The sequence below is a fragment of the Nestor notabilis genome, unplaced genomic scaffold (assembly GCF_000696875.1).
Source record: "Nestor notabilis isolate BGI_N333 unplaced genomic scaffold, ASM69687v1 scaffold7658, whole genome shotgun sequence".
Lineage (NCBI taxonomy): Eukaryota > Metazoa > Chordata > Aves > Psittaciformes > Psittacidae > Nestor > Nestor notabilis.
Genome location: NW_009940559.1, coordinates 49,651 through 69,590, shown reverse-complemented (window position 1 = coordinate 69,590; position 19,940 = coordinate 49,651). Strand labels below are relative to the sequence as shown.

Here is a 19,940-nt window from a genome sequence, read left to right as displayed (position 1 = left end):
AAAGGCATGATACTAACATGCAACATCCTTGCATATGACTGATTTTGAAGCATCACTTGGTGGTCCAACTCCTGCTCTGTTTTCTGCACTGACACGGAATTCATATTCATTTCCTTCCAGGAGACCAGTTACTTTGCATCTAAGATCAGAAACTGGTTTCTTTGTTGCTCTGACCCATCTTAAACCTTTCTTTTCTCTTCGCTCCACATAATAACCTGTGATTTCACTTCCACCATCATCTACTGGCCTTTTCCAGGTAACTGTGACAGTATTTTTAGTCACATTTGTTACTTCCGGTTTTCCAGGAGGGCCTGGGGGACCTGTTAAGAAAGAAAAAAGCAGTTAAAGCAAAAATCAAGTCTTTGGAGATTAATAAAAGCATACCAGCACCTTTTAGCTTGTTCTACATACCAAATCTATCCACCATTTTAACTGGTTCTGATTGTACTGGTTCACCTTTGCCATATTGATTTACTGCTGAGACACGGAAAACATATTCATTTCCTTGAATGAGCTTGCTAACAACATGCCTGCAGCTTTCAATATTTTCAGCAACCAACGTCCAGAGCAGTCTGCTAGTTTCTCTCTTTTCAAGAACATATGATTTGACTGGTGATCCACCATCTTCTGCAGGAGGTGACCATGTAAGAGTTGCTTTTTCTGCTGAAACATTGCTGATCTCAATAGGTCCAGGAGGCCCTGGAACATCTAAAACTTTCACATGTATGCTTTCCTGCTTAGTGCCAAAAGGATTGGTTGCAGTAATTGTGTATTCTCCAGAATCTTTTCTGGCAGCATATTTGACAGATAGAGTAGAAGAAGTTGGTGTGGTTTCAATGTGCACAAGCTCTGAAGGTCTAAAATCTTTTCCAGCTTTTGACCATGCTGAAGTTGGAGGTGGTTTGCCACGGATACTAATAGCAGACACTGTAATGGTGTCCCCTGCTTTTACTGTTAAACCTTCCTTCAAAGTAGGATCGATAACAATGCTTGGTGCCTCTGTCAAACAAACAGAAAATCCCAAATGTTATAATAAGAAAACAGGCAAGAAAAAAAAAAGGAAAAAAAAAAAAAAAGATCATTTTGTGTTAATTATTCAAACAAAATTCTAATATTTTAATGACATCTACATACCATACTCATCCTTGCATATTATGGTTCCTGTGGATTCAGATGGAGGACTGATAGCTCCAGCAGTGTTCTTTGCTCTAATTCTGAACTCATATTTGGAGCCTTCAATGAGGTCAGTTACAGTAAATGCACAGTCTGGAACATTCACATGATTAGCTTTTGTCCAATTCTTTGAAGGTAAATCACGCTTTTCAACAATATAACCAGTTAACTTATGTCCACCATCGTATTTTGGTTCTGTCCAAATGAGTGTTACTGAGTTCCTGGTTACATTAATAACTTCAGGTTTCCCAGGGGGATCTAGAAGAAAAAAATAATAAATAGTTGTCAAACAAAACTTATTTCAAATTTCAGAATTTACCTTTTTATTCTCCTGATGACTTACCAATAGGATCAAGTGCCACAACTGGTTCAGATGGCAGACTTGGTTTACCTACTCCAGCCATATTGATTGCCATTACTCTGAATTCATATTCCAGACCTTCAGTTAATCCTGTCACTCTGAAATCTTTCATTCTTATTGGTGTTTTATTTGCTCTCTTCCACAGAAGACTATTTCTTTCTTTGACTTCAATGTGATAACCTAGAAAATAAAAGGTGTGATTAAAATATGAGGGGTTTTCTAGAAATCTTCATTTCTCACAGCATTGTGACACATCATACTGTCTGTCACATAGGCACTGTGCAAGAGGAACACTGAAAAACAGATTAAAAAATACATACATTACAGATGGATGTAGTTGCAACAATGAGATGTTTGCAAATGCAAATTGTTAATTTTAAGGACCCAAGTAATGTAAGATATAGGTGAGTTTGGTTTTCTTTAGATGTTGTGGCTCTGTGCAAAAATGATGTTTCTCAGTTAGTCTTTTCCTGACTTCTAACTTAAAATTTAGTTTTAAAAAAATCATCATAGAGAAAAACTAGGCGGTAAAAGAGTAAAACAATCGATTAATCAATAAATCAATTTAAAGCATAAACACGTGGTAGTTTTATCTTACCCTTTGACAGAAAGAAAGACCTATTAAGAACTGAAATACTAGGGAGGCTTTTGGGGATATACCTGTGATTGGTGAGCCTCCAGTTCTCCTTGGATCAGTCCAAGTTAAAGCTACAGAATCATGCCGAACATCAACAATGTTGGGAGGTGGAGGAGCATCTGGAACATCTAAACAATATTTTAAAAAATGAAGCAACATTAAAAATAAATATCACCCCTAAACCATGGGGTTTTTTTAATTTTGAAAATTATAACAGATACTTACCAAATGGATGTTTTGCAATGACAGGGTCAGATTTAAGACCTTCACCTACTCCATATTTGTTTTCAGCCCTGATCCTGAATGTATATTCATTTCCTTCATGAAGTCTTGTAACTCTAAAAGTGGTTTTCTGTACTGCGGAGGCACAAGTCACCCATTTATTGTTCACATTATCTCTCTTCTCTAGGACATAGTTAGTGATTTCTGAACCACCATCATCTTTTGGAGGGCCCCACTTTAAGGTTATGGCATCAGCTGTGACTTCTTCAAATTTCACTGGACCTGTTGGTATGCCAGGTTTGCCAACAACTTTCACAGAAATAGTGCCTTCCTTGCTGCCAGCAACATTCTTCAGAGTTATGGTGTATTTTCCAGCATCAGCTTTCTGGCAGTCATGTACTACAAGTGTGGTGTTAACTGCTGTAGATTCAAATGCAACTCTTCCACTTTCAGTAAGTGCCTGGTCTTCACCTTTCTTCCAAGTTACAGCTGGGACAGGCTTGCCTTTAATTGGGATTTTAAGACGGAAATTGCTACCCTCTTTAGCTGTATAGCACAAATCAGGTAGATCTCTTAAATCAAGATCAGGTGCCACTGTAAAAATAAAAGAAACCAGTTACTCAACTATGCATAAACTCTGTGATAAATTTAAGATGTTGTTTAAAAGGCACCTGATTTTTATGTATGCATAGTAATGACAGTAAGCATAAAATTGTATTGGGTTAGCATGGCAAGGTTTTGGTAGTGTGTGGGGCTACAGGAGTGGGTTCTGTGGGAAGTTGTCAGAAGCTTCCTCTAGGTCTGATAGAGCCAATGCCAGCCAGCTCCAAGACAGATGCACCACTGGCCACGGTTAAGCCCATCAGCAGTGGTGGTAACATCGCTATAATGTATTTAGGAAGGGGAAAAAAGGTTACTGTGTAGGAGCAATTACAGCTGGAAAGAGAGGAATGAGAACATGTGAGAGAAACAGCTATGCAGACATCAAGGTATCCACCTGCACCCAGCCCATGGAGGACCCAACAGGTGGATGCTCAAAGGAGATTGACCCCATGGGAAGCCCGCACTGGAGCAGGTTCCTGGTAGGACCTGTGGCCACGTGGAGAGAGGAGCCCATGCTGGAGCAGGTTTGCTGCAGGACTTGTGACCCCACAGGGGACCCACATCAGAAGCTTCCTCTAGGTCTGATAGAGCCAATGCCAGCCAGCTCCAAGACAGATGCACCACTGGCCACGGTTAAGCCCATCAGCAGTGGTGGTAACATCGCTATAATGTATTTAGGAAGGGGAAAAAAGGTTACTGTGTAGGAGCAATTACAGCTGGAAAGAGAGGAATGAGAACATGTGAGAGAAACAGCTATGCAGACATCAAGGTATCCACCTGCACCCAGCCCATGGAGGACCCAACAGGTGGATGCTCAAAGGAGATTGACCCCATGGGAAGCCCGCACTGGAGCAGGTTCCTGGTAGGACCTGTGGCCACGTGGAGAGAGGAGCCCATGCTGGAGCAGGTTTGCTGCAGGACTTGTGACCCCACAGGGGACCCACACTGGAGCAGTTTGTTCCTGAAGGACTGCACCTTGTGGCAGAGAACCACACTGGAGCAGTTTGTGAAGAACTACAGACCATGGGAAGGAGTCTCATTGGAAAAGTTAGTGGAGAACTGTCTTCCACGGGAGGGACCCCATGCTGGAGCAGTGGAGGAAGAGTGTGAGGAGTCTTCCCTCTGAGAAGGAAGGAGCAGCAGAAATGTGTGATAAACTGACCACAACCCTCATTCCCCTCCCCCTGCACCACTCGGGGGAAGGAGTTAGAGAATTCAGGAGTAAAGTTAAGCCCAAGTATAAGGGAGGGGTGGGTGGAGGGAAGGTGATTTTAAGTTTTGGTTTTATTTCTCATTATACTACTCTGATTTGATGAGTACTAAATTGAACTTTTTTCCCCAAGTCAAGTCTGTTTTGCCCATGATGGTAATTGGTGAGTGATCTCTGTACTTATCTCAACCCACAAACCTTTTGTTATATTTTCTCTCCCTTGTCCAGTTGAGGAAGGGGAGTGGTAGAATGGCTTTGGTGGGCACCTGGTATTCAGCCAGGGTCAACCCACCACAAAAAAATATAATTTGGGTAAGTGAAGCATTGAATTAATGATCTTGCTTCTTACCAACATCATCTCTTGCCACAATTGTAAGCTCTCTCGGGGTTCCATATCCAGCATCATTTTGGGCTCTCACTCTGAAAGTGTATTCTTGTCCTTCTTTTAGGTCTCTCATTGAAAAATGGAGGTTCTTTGCCCGCATGACTTCTTGCCATTTATCTTCACCAATCAGGACCTCAACAACATATGCAAAAATACGGCTTCCACCATCACTGATAGGTTTTTTCCATACTAAATTGCATGATGATTTTGTTATCGCTGAAGCTTTTAGATCCACAACTGGTCCAGGCGTTTCTAGAAGAAAGAAAAGCATAGTAAGTGTCCATTTGAGCTAAAAGTAAAAATTATCTGAATACCAAAAATAGGCAAAATGGATTAATTTTTCTTACCAGAAGCTTTGACAGCATCACGAGTTTCACAGGGGTCACCAATGCCATATTCATTTTCAGCAAAAACCCTGAAGAAGTAGGATTTGCCTTCTTCTAAGTTAGCTATCCTGCAGCTTGTCTTTGGACATTCTGTTGTTACTGTGGACCATGACTTTCTTTCTGCATCGCGTTTTTCAACGACATAATTTGTGATTGGACTGCCGCCATCTATTAGCGGAGGTTCCCATGTAATGAAGGCAGAATCCTTAGATGCTTCCTTTACAATCAGGTTAATTGGAGGGCCTGGAGTATCTAGATAAACACAACAACCCCACATTTGATATAGTAAACAACAAAACCAACCAACCAAAAACACAGTTAAAAGTTAACAAATATACCACAATGGGGAAAAACCTGACGCTTACCAAGGACTTTTACAACAATAGTGTATGCCTTTTTGCCACAGCTGTTCTCCAGACTGAGGACGTATTTTCCAGCGTCATATTTGTTTACATTTTCGCAGCGCAGGAAGGTATCGAAATCAGTTGACTTGATATCTAATCCTTGCCTGTCTCTTAGGTTGGCACCCACTTTAGACCATGTAATCTTTGGAGGTGGTCGTCCTCTTACTGGCACATAAAGTCTCATTGTGACTCCAGCACGCAACACAAGGACTTTCCTTAGTTCTGCATCAAGTTCTCCTTCAGGAGGAACTGTGTGTTTAACAAAAAACATGCAATTAAAATGTATTCTTTAAGACTATCACAAAAGTTACTCTGACAAAAAGTCCCTCTTTACTGACACTTCACCAGCTTGTTCTCATGCCTGTAATGACGTAATTTGAGTTAGCATACTGACTCCTGTTTCAGAATCATTGGCAAACTTGGCATTTTTTTGCACTGATTTCAGGTTTGTTTTTTTTTTTACCTTTTCCACCATTTATATTACCTATCATATGAAGAAGTCTCATAATTCCTCTAGAATTCAAAGGAGTTTCAGAGCCTTCTGGACTGTACTGCTTATCTTGAATCAAGACAGTTCTGTGAAGCAATGCTTTTGTACATACAGCAAAATGCATACAGAAGCCAGCATGGCTCTTATGTAGTAAGTGTAATACGGTTAAATAGTGTGTCACACAGATGCTTAGAATAGTAATCTTTGCTTCAAATTATTTAGAAGACTTGAATAAGAATGTAAGTTTTAAGAACAGAAGTGAGATCTGAAAAGTCTAATTTTAGGATTAGAGAAAGAAAAAACTCTTGAGGATCCAAATTAGGAGTCAGAAATGTATCTAGCATGCAAAAGAAAAAAAGCAGACATGAGTCAGATTCTGCTCCATTCCTAACTGCCCTATTCTTTTCCAAATCAGCCACTTCTAGCCTACACTTTTTGAGAAAATTCCAAATTAATCTGCTTCTGTGATCTGTGACAAACCCTGTCTTTGGAACTCATCCCATGAATTCAAGCAGAAATTAACAAGGTAATTTGTTTTCAGTGAACATACTTAAAATGTCTTTGGCAGTGTGTTTATCAGGAACATCGCTTGGATCGCTGTATCCAATCTTATTGACAGCATAAACGCGGAACTGGTACTCTGTATCTTCTGTCAGCCCTGTTACCACAAATCGTGTAGCCTGTAAGTTCTTGGGTAGATTGCATCTGACCCAGTTGTCTGTGTCAGCTCTTTTTGCTTCCACTAGATAACCAATAATAGGGCTTCCTCCATCATATGCTGGTTTACTCCATGACAGGCTTATTGAATTACGAGTAGTATCAACCACTTTCGGGAAAGCTGGTGGGCCAGGAGGATCTGACAATTAAAATAACAAAGTTATTGTACCAAATACTGTACAAAAGTGTTTAGAAATAACCATGGAAAATATCTGAGGCTTTTAGCTTACATTGAGGATCACGAGCATACACTGCTTTAGATGGTGCGCTAGGCTTGCCAGGTCCAGCCTTATTCAGTGCTATCACCCGGAACTCATATTCCGTTCCTTCTTGGAGTCCAGTAGCCTTAACAGTTCTTTCAATGACAGGCTTTCTGTTTACCTTTGTCCAGTTAAGAGCCTTAGTTTCACGCTTCTCAAGCATATAACCAGTTATTGGTGATCCACCATCACTAGCTGGTGGCTTCCAGCTAACAGTCATGAAGTCTTTCGTTACATTGCTAATTATTGGTGGATCGCAAGGTCCAGGTACATCTGCGAAGATTTATTTGGAAGTTATGTTCACATTCATACGTATACACAGAAAAACATGGCCAATTCAGCTATCTCACAAAGGACTTACCGTATGGATTCTTAGCAACTGCTGGTTCAGTGAAGACAGGGTCTCCAACACCGTACTTGTTTTCAGCACATATGCGGAACTGATACTCATGTCCTTCAATAAGTTTCTCCACTGTGCAGCTTGTAATGGGTACATTGGCACTGACTTGGGCCCAGTTTGGTCTGCTTGTTTCACGCTTGTCTACAATGTAGTTAGTAATTTCTGAACCTCCATCTTCCAGAGGAGGCTCCCAAGAAAGCATTGCACGATCTGCATACATATGTTTGATTTTAACGGAGGCTGGTGGACCAGGCTTATCTAGAAAAAATAACATCACATTGTTATAGCTCTATCTCTTGCTTTATCATTTAACTAAAAATGTATTTATTAACAGACAGTCTTTAGCTTACCAAGTACTTTAAGCTTAATGGTTGCTGACTTTGTTCCACTTGCATTTTCAGCAGTAATAGTATAGTCTCCTGTTTGCTTCCTGTTAACACTGAACAACTCAACTGTAGCAAGATTTCTCTTAGTGGTGATCTTAACACCTTCAGATGGTTTTAAAATTTCTCCGTCCTTCTTCCAGGTAATTGCTGGCATTGGCTTGCCATATACATTTGCCTCCAGACGCACATTGGTTCCAGCTTTTACTGTAAGCTGTGATTGCATAGACAGATCCAATTCTATTCTGGGGGGAACTGAAAGGAAAAAGCCCAAGAGTTAATCAATCTAGTAATATGTAAACATGTCATTCTTCACATGAGGGTTAGTTCAATATACATAGACTTTTATCAGAGTTCTCAAATGCTTTTGCATTTCTTACCATTTTCTGGATGAATGGTCACTGGATCAGAAGGCTCAGAAGGTTGGCTAATGTTAACTGCTGTCTTAGCAATTGCTCTAAATTGGTATTGAGCATTTTCTTCTAAATCAGTAGCTGTATACTCTTCTAATGGTATTTGATGTGGAGTTGTATTGCACCGAACCCACTTATCACCAGGTAATTTGCAAGCTTCAACAAAGTAGCCAATAAGTTTGCTACCACCATCATGCTTTGGTCTTGTCCATACCAGTGAAACAGTACTCTTAGTGACATCAATAACTTCAGGTTTTCCAGGGGGATCTAAGGCAAATAACATCATGTTATAATCTGTTTTGCAAAAAAAGCTAACACATTAAAAAATAGCTTTAATAATACTGGATCCTATTTACAGCATACCCACACAGTGCACTCATGGTAAACATGAAAATATAAACATAAGGGCAAACTGAAGATCACAAAGAGTTGAAAGTATATTGAAAATGACCATAAACCCAGTAGTCTCTTGCAATTTATTGGTGTGTTTTGCTTACCGACTGGTGCTCTTGCTGTGACAAACTCAGTTGGTTTACTAGGTTTACTTGCTCCAGCTCTATTCAATGCATAAATTCTGAAAGTATACTCAAGGCCTTCGATGAGCCCCACACAAGGGTATTCTGTGGAGCGCACAGCTGTGTCATTAGCTTTCACCCACAGTAAACTGTTTCTTTCTTTGCGCTCAATGAGATAACCTGTGATTGGACTGCCTCCATCACTATCTGGTTTATCCCAAGCAACAAAAATGCAGTCCTTATTGACCTTGGTAATACGTGCATTCTTTGGTTCACTAGGAACATCTAGAAAGAAATAAAGATAGGTATCAATCACATGCTTTCTTACTAGGAGGATTAAAAAGAGAAATGCTGCTATCAAAAATTCACATACCAAATGGGAACCTTGCAATCATCTTGCCAGAAGTAAGCGGCTCAGAAATCCCAAAACGATTTTCAGCACGAACGCGGAACATATACTCTTCTCCAGGAATCAGCTTTCCAATTCTGCAGCTTGTCTTTGTGACAGAAGCTAAAGCTGTTACCCAGTCTCCTCGGCTTACATCACATTTCTCAACTACATAGTTTGTGATGTTACTGCCACCATCTTCAAGAGGTATATGCCATGCAAGAGTGCAAGCATCTGCATCTATTTCAGAAATATCAAATGGAGGCTGTGGTGGACCTGGCTTATCTGTGCAAAAATATATTAAGAAATAAGGGATGAAAGAAAATAGCAATCACTGGAATATACTAAAACTAGTTTTGTATAAAGTTGAGTTTAAAAATAATCAAATGAAACATACCCATGACTATCACTCGGATTTTCTGACTATCAGTACCAGAGCTATTTTCTGCAGTAAGAGTGTAAAAATCAGAATCTTTTCTAGTCACATCCTTAATGATAAGAACAGAAGACTTTTCTGCTTTATGTACAGCAAGGCGACTGGATGTAAGTACATCTTCCTCTCCTTTCAACCATTTACAAACTGGCTGAGGCTTCCCATATACATGAGCTTCAATTCTCAGTTTCTTTCCAGCTTTGATGTGAACATGATCAGGCATCAGAATCTTAGGTGGGACTGAAAGAAAATCACATATAGACATATAAATTCAATTTCTGTGACATATTAATTTACTTTTTCTTATATTTCTTCTCATCTGCCCCTTACCCCTATATCTTTGCCTCAGGGACCCTGACACCTTAATTAGGACAACCTATCCTTCCTCCCTTTTGCTTTACATTCTCAACCAACTCTACAATATAAACAACTTGTTTTATTTTAAAACAGGTCCCACTTTTGGCCCCATTTATCTTTCAAACTATCACTTTGACACTTTTTCTCCTTCATTTTAAGTTCACTGAAGACATTTTTTATTTGTCCTCAGTTCCTATCTTCTGGTTCCAACTGAAACCATACCTGAAAAATTGTCTAATAATTCTAAGTTAGTGGTCAATCCTCATCCATTCTAATTTGTCAAAATATTCAATACAGTTAAACGTAATCCTCCAGATGACCTCATAGAGCATATGTCTTTCTGGGACTCAAGCAATGAACTAGAATTCTTCCTCATTTCATTAGTAAAGCAGAATATTACAACACAAATAGTATTCAGATTGTTACTTACTGAGTTGTTCTTTAATTTCAAATACTCCTTCAGTTTCTCTTGGCAAACTTACTCCTACGGCATTTCTAGCTGCCACTCTAAACTTGTACTTCTTTCCCTCTTTCAGACCAGCTACAACAATGGAGAGGTCTTTAACAACTGAATATTCTGTCCAGAGATCTGCTGGTTGGTCATCTTCTTTGTAGCTAACAATGTACCCATCAACTTTAGAGCCTCCATCACGCAATGGTGGCAGCCAGCCTAAAGTAGCACTATTCTTCGTAATTTCAGTAACTTCAAGTTTTCGTGGTGGATCAGGCTCACCTTTCAGAAAGAAAGAAAAAAAAAAAAATAAACACATTAAACATTGATTTTTCAAGATTTTCTGACTATTGAGTATTTGTTGAATTATTGGACATTATCCATGCTAAGTCAACAAGGACAATATGAAAAAGAACAAAATTCTTCATAATTGCAAAGGTACTATATTCATAGATTGTATTATTTGAAATAAACTGACACAGAAATATTTGTTTATCATTGAGTAGTTAGTGACATTGTCCAATTTAGAAACAACAACTTTCAAAAAATTACAAAATCTTACTAAAATTAGAGAGAAAATACAAAATGTATATAAAAGCATACTCACTTAAGGGATCTGATGCTAGAACTGGTTTTGGTATGTCACTTGGAACACCTGATCCATATTCATTCACTGCTGTTACTCTAAAATAATATTCATTTCCAGGTACAAGGTTAGCTATTTGGAAACTAGTTTTCTTCAGTTCTGCAGTGACTGTTCCCCAGGTTTTCCTGTCAGCCTCACGTTTCTGAAGGATGTAATGAGTTACTGGGCTACCACCATCGTTTTCTGGAGGTGCCCATGAAAGATGGCATGACATCTTAGTGACATCTGAAACCTTGAAGTCTGACACAGGTCCAGGAGTATCTGTAAAGAAATTTCAATTTATGCTAGTCTTTTCTTTAATAAGCTAAAATTAAAGGGGACTAACAGCTTCCTATACAGGGGGAGTTATTGTTAGCTGATACAGTTGTGCTCAAAAACTGGGGTAATACAAATTCCTGCATTTTTTATTACAGATTTAATATAGTTAAAAAATTGTCTAGGGGTATTTCTCTCATTACTTACCCAGGACTCTGACGTTCACAAATACAGCCTTTTCTCCAGCTGCATTAACAAGTGTCAATGAATATTTGCCTGAGTCATCACGTGTTGAATTGGGAATGACACAGAAGGCCATGGTGTCAACCAGATCAACTTGTCCTTTTCTGATAACATTATCAATACCCATTCTCCTCCAGGTGACTTTTGGTGCTGGGCGACCCCTAACAATGGCAAAAAGTCTAATAGGGCATCCTGCCCTGACTGTGACTAACTTTCTCATGCTTGCATCCAACTCAATCTCAGGAGGTTCTGAAAGGGAAAAGTAAAGAAACAAAAATGCAAAGTTTAGCATACGAAATAAAATAAAATCAGAGTAAATAAAATTTGCATGTCAGTGCTCATAAAGAGAATGGGAAAACTCACCAAGTATTTCTTTGGGAGACACAGCTTCTTTCAGTTCAGCTGGTCGGCCAAGGCCAACCTGGTTTTGAGCAGAAACTCTGAACTCATACAATTGGTTTTCATCTAGGCTGGTGGCTGTAAATTCTGTGTGAATAACTTGGGCAGCAACATTGCAACGTTTCCATCCTGCTTCAGGATCAGCACCCTCAACTTTTGGTCTAATTTCTACAACATATCCAATAATTGGAGCACCACCATCATATACTGGTTTTCCCCACCCAAGCGTTATGGAACTCTTTGTGCTATCAACCACTCTCAAGTTTGTGGGAGGACCAGGTGGTTCTGAAAGACAATAAAAATTACAAATAAGAATGCAGTTGTGCAATTTAGCAATCTGTTATGTTAAAATTAAAACAAAAAGCAGTAGAATACGGTAGTATGATACCTATTGGGTCTTTAGCTACTACAGGTCTTGATGGCAAGCTTGGTTCTCCAAGTCCAACTTCATTTTCGGCACTGACACGGAACTGATATTCATGACCAGGGATGAGATTAGTAACCTTCTTGCGCCTTTCTGGGATTGCAGTCTTAGTAACAGGAACCCATCTCAGTGATCGTTTCTCTTTCTTCTCTAAAATGTATCCTGTAATTGATTTGCCACCATCATATTCTGGTGGATTCCAAACTACAGTCATCTCTTCTTTGCTAACTCTTGTGACATCTGGAGGGTCAGGGCGCCCAGGTCTGTCATATTTTGTTTTTGCAATAATTGGGTGTGTTTCTGTTGGTGGACCAGTGCCCATTTTATTCTCTGCACGAACTCTGAATATATATTCATTACCTTCAATGAGGCGTGTCACATTTGCATAGTTTGTTAAGACGGAGGAAGAGTATGTAGACCAAACCATACGCTTGCTTTCACATTTTTCCAGGATGTAGTTCTGTATTTCACAGCCACCATCATCTTCTGGAGGATCCCAAGTAACAGTACATCTATCACTTGAAATGTCAGTGACTTTCAAGTTTCTTACAGGACCTGGTTTATCCAAGACAATGACAGTAGCGTATGCTACGAAACTGCCAGCTGTGTTAGTTGCAGTGATCACATATTTCCCACCATCACTACGCCTTGATTTTGTGAGAACAAACTTAGATGTGTCAGATGTTGTTTCAATACTGACTCTTGGAGATCTAGTTAGATCTGTAGCATCTTTGTCTTTTGTCCATACAACTTCAGGCTGTGGTTTTCCTCTGACTCCAGCCTCAATTCTAACTGTGTCACCTGCTTTTACAGTTAGAACTCCACTTAACTTTAAGTCTAGAACTGGTTTCTGCAAATCTTCCTTGACAACAACTTCACCTGTTTTTACCCAGTTACTTTCACCTGCCTCGTTCTTGGTTTGAACTCGGAATTCATAAATCTTATTTTCAATACATTTGTCTACCATGTAGTGTGTTTCCTTAATGCTGCCTTTGTGAACCCTTTCCCATTCATCTGAATCTTTCAGTTTTCTCTCAACATGATAACTTAAATTGGGACTTCCACCATCATAATCTGGCCTTCTCCATTTCAGATATACAAATGTCTTTCCTTTCTCTGCAATGTGAAGATTTTCTGGCTCTCCAGGCTTGTCAATAGGATTGATTGCAAGGATAGGAGTCTTGGTCTCAATGCAAGGACCCGGACCTATTTTGTTTTCTGCACAAACTCTGAAGAAGTATTCACGGTTCTCTATAAGATTTGCCTTTATTAATCGTTTAGTGATATCAGAGGAGACAATTGACCACCCTCTCTGGTTTGGTTGACGGCACTCTACTATGTAATTTGTAATTTCAGAGCCACCATTATCCAGTGGACTCTCCCAAGCGATCATACAAGAATCTTTTGTGACATAGCTTATTTTCAGGTTCTGACATGGTCCAGGTCTGTCAAGTACATTAACGACAGCAAAAGCTTGAGCATGTCCACAGCTGTTTTTAGCTGCTATTATATATTTGCCATGATCAGATCTTTTGGCTTCTTTCACTTGTAGTTCAACATTAGGTAGATCTTGGACTATTTCAACACGTTTTTCTTGGACTAGTATTTTGCCATCTTTAGACCATGTTATGTCAGGATCTGGCCTGCCTTTTACTTTACCAGTAATACGGATTGTTTGGCCCACTCGGACAGTAATTATGTCTCGACAGGTCACATCTAGGCTTACTTCTGGAGGAGAAAGTATGTCCTTTGCAAGTACAGTTTCTGCCAGTTCTCTTGGTTCTCCCTCTCCCACAATGTTTACAGCTTTTATTCGGAATTTGTATTCATTTCCTTCTATTAACCCAGGTACTCTGAAAGCACATTGTCTAATGAGTTCATCCTTATTAATCCTATTCCACTGCACAGTTCCAGTTTTCTGACATTCCACAATGTATCCCAGGATCGGGCTGCCACCATCTTTGAGAGGCTTTGTCCACACAAGATCAGCTGTTTCTTTGGTTTTATCTTTTAGTTTTGGATTTATAGGTGGTCCAGGAGGAGTGATAGGACGTGAGGCTTTTATTGGATCAGAGCTTGGAGATGGTTTGCTTAAGCCTACCATGTTTTCTGCGAAAACTCTGAATTCATATGTGTTGCCTTCAAAAAGACCGGTGACTCTGTATTTCATATCAAGTATTGGTGCCTTATTGACACGCACCCATTTACCAGATGCTTCCCGTCGTTCAAGTATATAACCAGTTATTGGAGTTCCACCATCAGATTTTGGCAGGGTCCAAGACACTGTTGCAGCATTTTCTGTAATATCATAAACAGTTGGTTTACCAGGTGGGGATGGTGGATCAAACATATGTTTAGCAACTGTTGGTTCTGAATCAAGGGGTGCACCAATGCCTATCTTATTTTCTGCCCGGACACGGAAAATATATTCACAGCCTTTCTGCAGTCTTGGAATCTTAATTTTTGTGTGACTTGTTCCAGAGCTAACCACTCCCCAAGTTTCTTTCTTTGATTGACGCTTCTCAACAATATAATTTATTATAGGACTCCCACCATCATCTTTAGGAGGGCGCCAAGAAATAACCATATGTTCTGGTGTTACTTCAAGAATATTAATAGGACCAGTTGGTGGGCCAGGAACATCCAAAACTGTAAGATGTAGAGCAACAGTTTTGCTTCCAGCTGCATTAGATACTGTGAGTAGATATTCTCCTGTATCTTTCCTTATACAGTCTTTGATGGTAAGTACAGTTGAATAATTGTCAGTCTCAATCTTGTGTCTGCCATCTGATTTAATTTCAATGCCATCAGTAACCCATTTTGCAGTGGGAACTGGCACACCTCTCATAATCGCAGGAAGTCTTACTGTGGTGCCAGCTTTAACAACAAGACCTTCAATTAATTTCACATCTAGGTCCACAGACGGAGGTACTGAAATTAGAGAAAAACAGAAATTACCTTTTCAGGGGAAATGCTTAAAGAGAGAAATAATCAGTGAAACAACATGAAAAACTAAAAATTACCTAGTTTTTCTTGACACTCTATTGGTATAGTTGTATCTGGAAGGCTAAGACCAACAATATTCTGAGCTTTCACACGGAATTTGTATATTTTTCCTTTTTGTAGGCCTGTAACAACACAGTCTAGCATAGGGACTGTCTGGAACTTTGTCCAGTCATCTGCACCATCTTCTTGATATTCCACCAAATATCCAGTTATCTCAGCACCACCATCACGATCTGGTTTATTCCAAACAAGGGAAACTTCAGTCTTGTCAACATCTACATGATGGAGATTCTTTGGTGGCCCTGGAGGATCTTTTAAATGACAAAAAAGAAATGTTTACTAGGATGGCTAATCTATAGTAGCAGTGTGCAATGTTCATGTTAGTACCAACAAGACAATCTCAAAGATTACCAAGAACAATATGAACAAAACAAATCATATAAATGAAGAACACTTACGCAGTGGATCTATAGCTTTAATAGGCTTGAGTGTTTCCACGTATGGACCTCTACCATACTGATTCTCAGCTGCAACTCGGAAGACATACTGAGTGCCTTCCATCAGATATTTAGCCAAGTGACTACGTTTCTTTGAGGATGATGAAACGGCTACCCACTGTGCAGAAGCTACATCTTTTCTTTCCACCACATAGTTGGTAATGACAGAGCCACCATCATCTTCTGGTTCCATCCATGTGAGATAGCAAGAATCGCTTCTAACTTCACTGACTTGCAGATTTCTGGGTGGACCAGGCTTATCTAATATTGACAAAAATTGAATCTGTTATTTATTTGATAACCAAAATATTTTTTTACAAAACTTAGTAAATGTCAAGAGAAACTAATATATATCATGTAATTTTTAGTCCTTTTTCTACTGTGTATTTCTTATAACTCAGTTTATTGATATTTTCCAGAAATTAATTATTTCTTAATCTCTGATTACAGAATAAAAACATGCATTCTAAAAGGAACATCAAAAAGATTACCTAAGACCACGACTTTTACTGAAACAGTCTTTGAACCAGCTGGATTTTCAACTGTCAGGGAGTAAATTCCACCATCTTCATGGACAGTGTTACGAATTTCAAGCTTACTGCCAACTCCTGTAACCTCAATATCAGCTTTGGGTGAGACCTCATGATCTTCTTTCTTCCACATAACTTTTGGGAATGGAACGCCTTTAATAACAGCACTAAGTCTCAGGGTATCTCCAGCTTTTACATGCTGTTCTCGGGCCATGTTAGCATCAAGTATCAGCTCAGGAGGTTCTGGAATCAAAATGATATGTTTTTAGAAAATGAAGTAAGAAAAAATCTCTTCTTAAGTAAACTTATCTGATTTTATTAAACTCACCAAGTCTGTCCTTCACTTCTACTGGATCAGGAACATAGGCTGGTTCAGATTCACCTGCTGCATTGACTGCCTTGACCCTGAATTTATAGGTCAAGCCCTCAGTAAGGCCAGTGACTTTGTATTTTGTTTCAGGACAAGAATCTGCTGTAAGATTAGCCTTTTTCCATTCTTCATCTCCAACCTTCTGATATTCAACAAGGTAGCCAATTATCTTGCCATTACCATCATGACGTGGTGGTTGCCAAGATAAATCAACTGAATTTTTAGTTTTATCTACTGCTTCTGGATTAATAGGTGGACTTGGTTTTGCTGTTACAAAAAGAAAAAAAAAAGGAAAATAAAGAAACTATTAAAATTATTTTCTTACTGAAATGAATAGTGCATCAAAATTTCAATAAGAAATGATGTGTAATACTTTACCGATTGGATCTCTAGCAAAAATTGGCTTTGATGGTGGACTAGGATCACCAACACCGATTTCATTTTCTGCTGAAACACGGAATTCATATTGGCAGCCTTCAAGGAGGTCAGGTACTTTGAACTGAGTACTGGGGAAAATCGGGTCTTTGGTAACTCTGACCCATCTTGTAGCCATTGTTTCCTTCTTTTCTACAATATAGTTTGTTATTGGCTTGCCTCCATCATATGGTTTATTCCAAATCACTACTGCAGAGTCTTTGGTAACATCCTTAATGATTGGTTGCTCAGGTGCATCAGGAACACCTGGGGGAAAAAAAAAATGAATAAATATTTTATGAACTCTACAAACAGAGTAAAGATTAAAGTATCAAAGTAAGATTGAAAATGAATAACATACGGAAACGGTCCTTGGCTTTCATCTCATCAGAGATGAGAGGATCACTTATGCCATAAAGATTTTCAGCATAAATTCGAATTTGATATTCTCTTCCTTCGAGCAGCTTAGGAATTTTGCATGTTGTCTTTACTGTGGCAGATGTAACTGGCATCCACAAGTCTCTGTGTGTATCCTTCTTCTCAATAATGTAATTTGTAATTTCACTGCCTCCATCATCTAATGGAGGTTTCCAGGAAACTATCATATGATCTTTATGGACTTCATCAAATATAACTGGGCCTACTGGAGGTGATGGGCGATCTGTTTAAGAAAAAATAAAGCATACCCGTGTTTTTATATGAACTTCGTGTAAGACAGATTAAACAGTGTTGATACAGTAAATGTATTCTGAAAGTAGAAACATGGTGTCACAGTTTTAATAAGAAATCAACACCTCAGAACTATTCCTCTTTAATATGTGTTTGACTTACTAGACTTAATTCCTTAATGCTTATAAGGTATTTGGTGATCGACATTGTCTACAATGTTGACATTCTTTAAATGCATGTAAAGACATGAAATTATTCATGCTGAATAACTTAATCCAGAGTTAACTATGTACTTCAAATTAATAAATAGTGTTTCAGCATAAATGAGAATGCAGTAAATTATATTATTGTAATAAAGAATGCATTTTAATATTTACATTTTATATAATTCAATGAATTCTAATCACTACTAAAAATTATAGACAACACTGTTGTTCAGTAAAACCTACCAACAACATTAACTTGACAAAATCCTTTTCTTGATCCTGTGCTGTTCTCCACAGTAACACAATATTTGCCTGAGTCTTCACGGACAGATTTCACTATCCCCAAGCAAAGAGTTGTAGGAGTTGTCTTGATCTTTGTACGGTCATCTTCTTTTACAACGGTATCATCCTTTAGCCAAGTAACCTTTGGTGTGGGCTTGCCTGAGTAACGTCCAGTCAGGCAGAAAGCTTCACCAACCCGAACAATAAGCTTGTCTCTGAAGTCAAGGTCAAGTGATGGAGGAGCTGAAAGATGATATTAAAACCACAATGCCCACACATGTCAACAATATTAGTAAGAAAAAGTGAGGAATCAGTAAATGAAATCATTGATTTAAAAAGAAATATGACAATGATACATACCGATTTCATCCTTGCAGGTGATTGGTTTTGTGCAAAATGATGGTTTGCCTTGTCCCACAATATTGCAAGCACTCACACGATACTCATAGGTATCACCCTCTTTCAAGCCTTCTACAGTGTATTTCCTATCAAGCATTTTCTCCTTTGTAACTTTGTGGAATTTTTCTTTTCCAATGAGACGGCTCTCTAGAACATACATGGTGATCTCTGAGCCTCCATCGTATTTTGGAGGATTCCAAGTTAATGTAACAGAGTTCTTGGTAACTGCTTTTACTTCCAGGTCTTCTGGACGGTCAGGAACAGCTGTGGACAAACAAAAAGAAAATACAGTAAATGCGTTTTTCTGCATATTCATTTCATATGACAGTAATCCAAATCTGAAAATATACTTACTTATTGGAGATCTAATAACAATTTCTTTGTTTGTCTCTGTGAATGGACCCATGCCAATTATATTCTCAGCTGCAATTCGGAAAAAGTAAGCTTTCCCTTCAGTGAGTCCCTGAACAGTAGCATTCTGTCTTGTAACTGTGCAGCTTACTGGAGTCCAAGCTCTATGGTCAGATTCACGTTTTTCAATTATATAGTTGGTAATAGGAGAACCACCATCATCTTCTGGAGTAAACCATGTCAATTTGCAAGAGTCACTGGTCAGGTTCTCAGTAAGGAATGGCATTCCAACTGGGCCTGGCACATCTGAAAGTAAAGAAGTATTTAAGCACAGGTGCTGAATGTTATGAAATTTTACTTGGTCACAAGGAGGAAGTTGCTATTTACCTAGCACGTCAACAATAATAGTCTTCTTCCGCTCACCACCAGCATTTTTAGCAAGTAAAGTGTATAGACCCTGATGGCTCCTCTTGCAATTCTTGATAACCAAAGAAGAACTAATAGCTGTTTCTTCAATTTTGGCTTCTTCTGGTAAAGCTTGGTCATCCCTACTCCAAGTCACTGTTGGAGGTGGTTTTCCTGAGACATATGCTATGATTCGAATTACTCCTCCAGCATGAACAACAATTCTGTCCCTGACACTTGCATCCAAATTAATATCAGGAGCCACTGTGGGAGGTGAACAAAAAAATTCAATGAAATTTTTTTCTCACTTTGACTTAAGGTTACTGAAAATGTAAATGTAAATGATAAATACCAATTCTGTCCTTCATTTCGATAATGTCTGTAACTTCTCCAGGCTCTCCGATGCCAGCAGCATTCACTGCTCTAACTCTAAATTTGTAAAAACATCCTTCTTTTAATCCTGCCACAACGAACTTTGTTCCTCTAATTTCTTTATCTTTTACCTGGAAAAAAATATTATAACATCAGCTAACATCAAGGTATCATCAATTTGTTTGTGATGTTTGAAGTAAATCTTAGACAAGAAGTTGTTTCAGATTTACAAGCACAAGACAGTCTTAAGCATATGTGGATCTAGCTCACATAGAATTCTTCAG

At 38.8% G+C, this 19,940-nt stretch overlaps 1 protein-coding gene across 1 annotated transcript in view; it reads right to left on the bottom strand.

Annotated features, from left to right (window-relative positions):
* The window catches only part of LOC104410297 (titin-like), a 114,772-nt gene that overhangs the window by 45,548 nt on the left and 49,284 nt on the right, over nt 1-19,940 (bottom strand). Inside the window, exons 80-112 of the mRNA XM_010020419.1 lie at nt 19,637-19,787; nt 19,267-19,548; nt 18,883-19,185; nt 18,490-18,792; nt 18,091-18,372; nt 17,334-17,633; nt 16,937-17,239; nt 16,517-16,825; nt 16,150-16,431; nt 15,620-15,919; nt 15,179-15,472; nt 12,120-15,086; nt 11,696-12,016; nt 11,297-11,581; nt 10,796-11,095; nt 10,168-10,470; nt 9,345-9,620; nt 8,933-9,232; nt 8,542-8,844; nt 8,012-8,311; nt 7,599-7,886; nt 7,210-7,506; nt 6,819-7,121; nt 6,422-6,727; nt 5,343-5,630; nt 4,939-5,229; nt 4,556-4,843; nt 2,397-2,987; nt 2,195-2,299; nt 1,517-1,714; nt 1,135-1,431; nt 412-999; nt 18-320 (exon numbers count right to left, since the gene is read on the bottom strand). Of these exons, the coding sequence (XP_010018721.1) occupies nt 18-320; nt 412-999; nt 1,135-1,431; nt 1,517-1,714; nt 2,195-2,299; nt 2,397-2,987; nt 4,556-4,843; nt 4,939-5,229; nt 5,343-5,630; nt 6,422-6,727; nt 6,819-7,121; nt 7,210-7,506; nt 7,599-7,886; nt 8,012-8,311; nt 8,542-8,844; nt 8,933-9,232; nt 9,345-9,620; nt 10,168-10,470; nt 10,796-11,095; nt 11,297-11,581; nt 11,696-12,016; nt 12,120-15,086; nt 15,179-15,472; nt 15,620-15,919; nt 16,150-16,431; nt 16,517-16,825; nt 16,937-17,239; nt 17,334-17,633; nt 18,091-18,372; nt 18,490-18,792; nt 18,883-19,185; nt 19,267-19,548; nt 19,637-19,787 (12,607 nt within the window). The remainder of the gene's footprint in view (nt 1-17; nt 321-411; nt 1,000-1,134; nt 1,432-1,516; nt 1,715-2,194; nt 2,300-2,396; nt 2,988-4,555; nt 4,844-4,938; nt 5,230-5,342; nt 5,631-6,421; nt 6,728-6,818; nt 7,122-7,209; nt 7,507-7,598; nt 7,887-8,011; nt 8,312-8,541; nt 8,845-8,932; nt 9,233-9,344; nt 9,621-10,167; nt 10,471-10,795; nt 11,096-11,296; nt 11,582-11,695; nt 12,017-12,119; nt 15,087-15,178; nt 15,473-15,619; nt 15,920-16,149; nt 16,432-16,516; nt 16,826-16,936; nt 17,240-17,333; nt 17,634-18,090; nt 18,373-18,489; nt 18,793-18,882; nt 19,186-19,266; nt 19,549-19,636; nt 19,788-19,940) is intronic.